Genomic DNA, 6,576 nt, shown 5'->3' on the forward strand with positions numbered 1-6,576 from the left:
ACTCGAGGTAGCAACAGGATGTTAGTGGTCTAAGTCATTATTGTAAAATTTCAATTTGTTTATAGTGGATCTTGTTTTACCTTGAGGATAACTAAGTTAAATCCTCCTCATGTTTTTTACCAGTTTAATTTTTCTAGGTTATCATTTCGTGTATTATTTACTTTTTTGCACTCTTTATATGATATGATTTGTTTGTGTTAACCTAGATCTGAATAATTTATCTAAGTAATCACTTGGCTAAATAACTAGATTAATCAACTGGTATTTTAAGGGGTCTAAAAATGTACAAAGAAGAACAAAGTTATCAAAACAATGCGCTCAGGACAACATCTCTGTACTCTCTCTTTATGCTATTGGATTAATAATAAGGATTGGGATGCATGCCAATCAAAAATCAAACACCACATTGACTATTTTCTTTTTTGTTTAATCAAATTATTTATGCGAGAAGAGGAAATAACAATCATATCTTAAATTTTGTTAGACACTATATGATTAACATTTATTTATGCAAATGTAAGGTAGTTATGCTTGGTAGAAATTACTTTTTAAAAAGAAAAAAAAAAATCTATGCTAGCTAGGCATTACCTTCGCAAGAAACAATGATTTTTTTTTTAAACTTTATTTGTTAATGGTCTTTTGCTAAAGGTGATTTAAATTATATTTGTACGTACATTAAGTGAAAAATGACATTTTAAAATATTGTACAAAAATAAAATGAAGTAAAAGCTAAATTAAAATATTTGTAGCAAACGGATACAAAATGACAGAGAATAGAACTTTATTATTGGTTGAAATACAAACTCTTCATAGATGCCAAAACAACATTTCAAACAACCATTCATAAAAATAAAAAATAAAAAAAACAATTCAAACAAACAGTGCCCAAATATAGGGAATAGGGTAGACAAGCCAATTGATGAAAGGCTGTCACAAAGCTAAACGAATCGACAAGTTCAAACTCAATGGACTGTATCTATGTGATTACATAAGGCCTAATGGTATTCCAGAAAGTGAATCCAAAGACTATAAGACCAACAATAGTTGCAGTGCCTCTCCAAACATCAGCAAAATAGATACTTCTCAAGGATGCCATATTATGGTTGCAACATTGGTTATAGTGCGTACTAAGGCCTTGAGCGAGATCAGCGTAACAAGAATTATTTTCCACAATTTCACTGCAAAGTTTGTTTACCATATTGGCAACTGCTTCATTGCTGCCTAACCGATTAACTATAATCTTTTCTTTAACCAGCAAATACACATCTTCGCTGGTGTCGATAAGATAATCCAATAGCAACATATAGTTGCATACGTAAGCTTCAGATGGATAATGACATTGCTCCAATGCCATGATGTTTCTGAGAAGGCCTTCGGCTCCATCATCTATCATGATGCTTGAGAATTTCAACAAAGGTTGCATACGTTCCAAGCACCAAAAGCATTTCAAGCATGGTAACCAATTTAAGAGCCATAAGCAAGTGAGGCATGGACATTTATACAAGGGCTGGCACTTGTTGAATTTTATGTCAAGTGAATCTTCCTTGTCATTCACTTTGAATACCACTCCTGCAGCATGTAGCTTTGTTGCACTATATAGATCACATTTTCTGTCTTTGAATTCTAATTCTGACCGTGGGCAACGAGAATATCTAATCAAATCAGTGAAATGTTTTACTTCGTTATTCTTAACTGGCACTATAGACGAAGTAAAATATTTGCTGGCAAGCATAAAAAATGAATTATCGCTGTTTTGTTCTTTGGAAAATTTCGTATGCAACTCCTCGAGAATGAAGAATGGAAGCTGATTCTCAAGTAATATCAAGTCTGCCTGTATATGGCAATCCAACAATGGTTTACTTGACATAGAATCCTTTTCATCATTAGCTCTCAAGAAAAGCTCAATGATAAAGGTGGAATCCAATAAAACCATTTTCACGAAATCTTCACTGCTGATATCAAAGATCTCTTCGTAACAACGACGAATCTTTACTTCATTTTCTTCAATGACCCTTGCTATTTCTTTTTGGCATTTTCCAGTCCGGTAACAAAATTCCTTCAAGTATCTCACTTTCAGCTTTTCCGTGTCCCTCACTTCTTCTTTACCGTGGTGAAAAGGGCCTATTGAGATTAGCTTTGGACTGTAGGCTTCTTTATTTATTTGGCGAAGATTCTTAGGGACTCTATAGATGCAACACTCAGGCCACTGGGCTGGCTCCATGACTAGTGGAACCTCAATGATCAGCTCTTCACACATAAGATCATTTTTAAGTGAACCAGTAGCACTAGTCGGCTCCATCTTCATTAATCTTCAAGTTCCTTTTTTTCCTAATAACACACAAACAATAATCACTAGAACTATTATGGATTTTTTTTTTTGTTTTGGTGGAAAGCTCAATTAGTATTATAACATAGAAAATGCTAGAGCTACAAACAATTTTACAACATTTTTTACAAATTGCCAATGTAATGAATGATTATTGATAAGTAAAAAAATGATGTTAATGATAGGACTAGATAATAACTAGTATGCATTGGTCACATTAACAAATTGTAAAATAATTTATAGTTGTAGCATTACTCAACTAACAAAAGAGGAAAGAGAGATTAAAACCCTAGTTTTCTTTAAAAAATTTGGTCAATGGGACTGAATTGGCCAATAAAAACATCATTAATTCTATGTCTTATTCCAAGAGTAACCATTTAAAATAGCTTCAATTACGTCACCTTTTTTAGCACTCATGGCTTGATATGCTTATCTTCAACTTGCAAAAAAAATTTAAAAGCCACTAGGGCGATCCTCACTTGAAGATGTTCAATTATATAAGAGAAAAACACATAATATAATTAGGAAAATGAATTTTAAAAATTATCTAAAAAATTAATAAACAAACATTTATTGTCTTAAGAAAAAGCGTAATTACGTCTGCAAATAATTGGTGCGATGGTTACTTATAAGTATAAGTGTTTGTGGAGTATGGGAGGCAAGAGTTGGAATTTAAGTCTCTAGGAAGGAGATTTAAATATATATACACTTAGATTAGGTTAGAATAAAATTTTTATATTGTATTACAAAAAAAACAATGTAATTGTGCTTATAGGAAACTTTTCCTATTAACCGCACCATTGTATATTATATGATTAAAAATAAAACATTAAAGCAAATAAGATTTTGTTATGGCAGCAGAATAAAAATAAAAAAAAAACGATTTTGTTATGGCAGAATGATTTTAGTTTTTAATGTAGGCAACACAATTTGAATATAGACTTCATGTGAAATTTGACATGTAATAATTACAAAATGATGATATGTACATTATCTTGTGCCAAGAAACATAAAATTTCAAGCACATTACAAAACTCTTCAATAATTAAGTAACTTTATACCAGGAAGGTACAAGATCGAATTAGAGCAAGAAAATATTTTTCTTCTTAAATATTTTAATTTGAGAGTAAATGAATTTATGAAAAAAAAAAAAGAGTAAATGGAGAATATAGTAGTATCAAATAATTGGAGCAATATTTAGTAAAGTTCTTACACAATTGAACATTTGAATTTTCTTGAAATTAAGCTCGGACTTCTATTGGGTCCTTTCTTGCATGTTTGACAAAAACTACTCATATATGATACACATTTAATCAATAACTATTAAAAGAATACAATTTTAGATTAGATAATTTTTAGAAAATTTATCTAATTCAATTAGAACTTATTTAGAGGATAAAAATCTAATTTAACCAGATTTTTTTTAGTATTATTTTTCTCTATCTAGAAATATGATGAATTCAAAATAAAAGTTTAAACATACATAGCTTATTACTATTTGTTACTTTAAAAACCAAATTAAATAATAATTTAAATGGATGACATGAAAAAACTGATTTTTAAAAAATTTTGTTGTAATATAACTAGAAGAAGTGAACCATAAGTAAAAAGAAAAATCATTTTATATTATTACAAAAATATAGATATATAAGATCATATTCAAAAATATATAAACTGAAAAAAAAAATCTGTTTGTTTCAACTTTAAAGTTTTATAAAAAATTAAAAAAAAAAGAGTTATTTTTCAAAAACTATTCTCTATAAAACTATTTCATTTTTCAATGTTTAGTAGCAATCTTAAATGTGTTGGAAAACAATCTTTCAACTTTCCTTATTTAACTTATCATGAAATATAATTAGTGAAAAAAATCTCTAATAAATAAATCATTAAGAAAAATAAGAGAATTTCCAAAGAGGTCTATTAATAAATTTGTTAATAACTGAAAATATTGGTGATTTATATTTATCTGCATAACTAAAAGTTTACAAATAAGTTTACAAATAAAACAAAATAATCTAACTAATGAACTAAATTATATATATATATATATATATATATATATGTATGTATGTATGTATGTATGTATGTATGTATGTATGTATAAACTTTTTCCAAATGAATGTATCACCAACAAAACTGTATTATTAGAAGTTGCTACAATTGTTTCCACATAAAGAAAATTTTCAAAATTAATACTAATAAATCCTACCGAAGACCATCAATTTTGTGAGAAATATTAAATTGATTAATCATATTATTAATTCAAAATGAGATGCTAGCAAAAATTAAATACATGAAATGAAATAGACAAACCGAAAGCTAGGACACCATTTCCTTATATAAAACACACACAAAAATTAATATTATTAATAATTATAAAAAGTTAAATACATATTCTTTAATAATTTGATATAAGAAAAAATACTGTTTAAAATTATCACCTTAAAATCCCTCAAAAGTTTGATAATCCCTCGTATTTTTAATAATGCTATATGAGAATCATTATTTAAATTTTATATGTAAATATTAAAATCCCACTTTCAACAATTAAAAGTTTTTATATGTAACATTAAAGAGCCGTCTCAATTATATTGACTGCTCTTCTTTATGAGAAGAAGCAAATCTCACCTCTCATTGTTTATTTATCAAATTATTTTGTTAAAAAAAATTCCAAGAACTCACCAATATAATATTTATTAATTTGTGAAATATGAAAAAGACTACTATAAATTTTTATTAATATTAGTTTCTGAAAAATGTTAAAACTACCATAAATTTTACAACTGACATGATATAGATGTGATTAGTGCCAGTACCCTAATAATTAATAAATAACTATCTTAATTATTTTTTGGGTAATTGGTGACATATAAATTTATATGTTTTATATATGTTGGAGTTTGATAAATAGTGATACTTCAAATTCCATAATTTATGGGATTCTAAATTTTCACCTAGAAGATATGAGTTTAAATTTAGAGCGTCTTGCACTAAATTAGAATGGTATCTGACTGTAAAAAAAAAAAAAAGAATGGTATCAAATCATGGTTAAAACTAGTGAACTTTTCTTTTCTAGTCTCTACTCTAATGGTCACGTGGGTAATTTAAAAAAGAAAAGAAAAAAGAAGATAAACTTACAATTTATTTTAGTGATAATTTCAACTGTTGGCGTCTACTCCTGAAAAGCGAAATAAACTTACATTAAAATCTCAAGATTTCAATAAAATTAAATTTTTAGGGCTATTTGAATAATAAGATCTAATTTGTCTTTGTCTCAAAAACAATAGATCTAATTTATCAAAAATTCAAAAAGGCAGAAGTTTAAATTACACTCAATGGAAATTTTAAATTCTCAATAATAGAAAGCCTTACCAAAGAAATAAATGCTTTTACTTTTCTTTTTTTTTTTGGTTGAGGAAACAGTAATATTTATTAATTAGAACACACGAACACGAAAGTAGTATATAGAATTTTTAAAACATGCTTATAATATATTATATAACTGAAGTACCACTACAAAATAACCTAACCTTTATAGTAGCAGCCTTGAGACTTGAGAGCACCTCTTGAGTACACACACTTATATAATAGAGTTTCTCGATGGTGATACCAAACTGTTTCTTGCAATCCTATTTATAGACTTATAGTATGTGTGAATCTGTGATCCTCTATGTCTCTCTCTCTCAGACATACAAGCACAAATCACGTTATAGTGCGGACAACGTAATTCTCACTAGTTTACCGACATCTCACAATCTTTAATTTCACTTTTTTTTTTTTACAAACTTTTATTTCTCTAGTAGTTTAATTTCTTAAAGTAGCATTTTGTTCCAAAAAGCAACCACCAATCACTTTGAAATAGTTGAAGAACATTCTTAGCTTGCTTCCACGGTCTTATTGTGGCATCTTTTTTATTTAAAAACCAAAAGCCAGTTATACAAAATTATTATAGTTAGTGCATTACTGATCATGCAGATTTTACATAGAATTTCAACCTAAACCGTGTCCGTGAATGAATGTATATTACACGTAACACATCAACAACTAAATTTCGAGATGATGTCCCAAGCTAATCGAGTTTATGATTAGCTTTGGTTTTATTTAGATTCATTGCTTAAAGTGGTCTCATGGAACCGAATTCGGTCCTACATGATCAAGATAGGGACATATACCAAATTGGTTATCTTCACTTGCGGAACACATTACAGTTGGACACAAAGTCCACAGCTTTTGTCCACCGTGAGAGGAAC

General features: G+C 28.3%; 1 protein-coding gene across 2 annotated transcripts; it reads right to left on the reverse strand.

The window, feature by feature from the left end:
• Window positions 1-764: 764 nt before the first annotated feature.
• LOC142617685 (UPF0481 protein At3g47200-like) lies at window positions 765-5,933 on the reverse strand. 2 transcript variants are annotated; one of them, XM_075790638.1, is made up of 3 exons: window positions 5,857-5,933; window positions 5,465-5,504; window positions 765-2,328 (listed from the first exon to the last, which is right to left on the reverse strand). In XM_075790638.1, exon 3 carries the CDS (start codon window positions 2,303-2,305, stop codon window positions 977-979), a length of 1,329 nt encoding a protein of 442 aa, XP_075646753.1. In that variant the 5' UTR covers window positions 2,306-2,328; window positions 5,465-5,504; window positions 5,857-5,933; the 3' UTR covers window positions 765-976. The 2 variants fall into 2 exon arrangements, with proteins under 2 accessions (XP_075646753.1, XP_075646754.1); XM_075790639.1 differs by lacking the exon at window positions 5,465-5,504 and having other exon boundaries at window positions 5,857-5,919.
• Window positions 5,934-6,576: the final 643 nt, after the last annotated feature.

The sequence above is a fragment of the Castanea sativa genome, chromosome 11 (assembly GCF_040712315.1).
Source record: "Castanea sativa cultivar Marrone di Chiusa Pesio chromosome 11, ASM4071231v1".
Classification (NCBI taxonomy): domain Eukaryota; kingdom Viridiplantae; phylum Streptophyta; class Magnoliopsida; order Fagales; family Fagaceae; genus Castanea; species Castanea sativa.

Bases quoted from the DNA above. Each gene is read 5' to 3' on its own strand.
- LOC142617685 (XM_075790638.1), bottom strand. From the start codon at position 2,305: ATGAAGATGGAGCCGACTAGTGCTACTGGTTCACTTAAAAATGATCTT.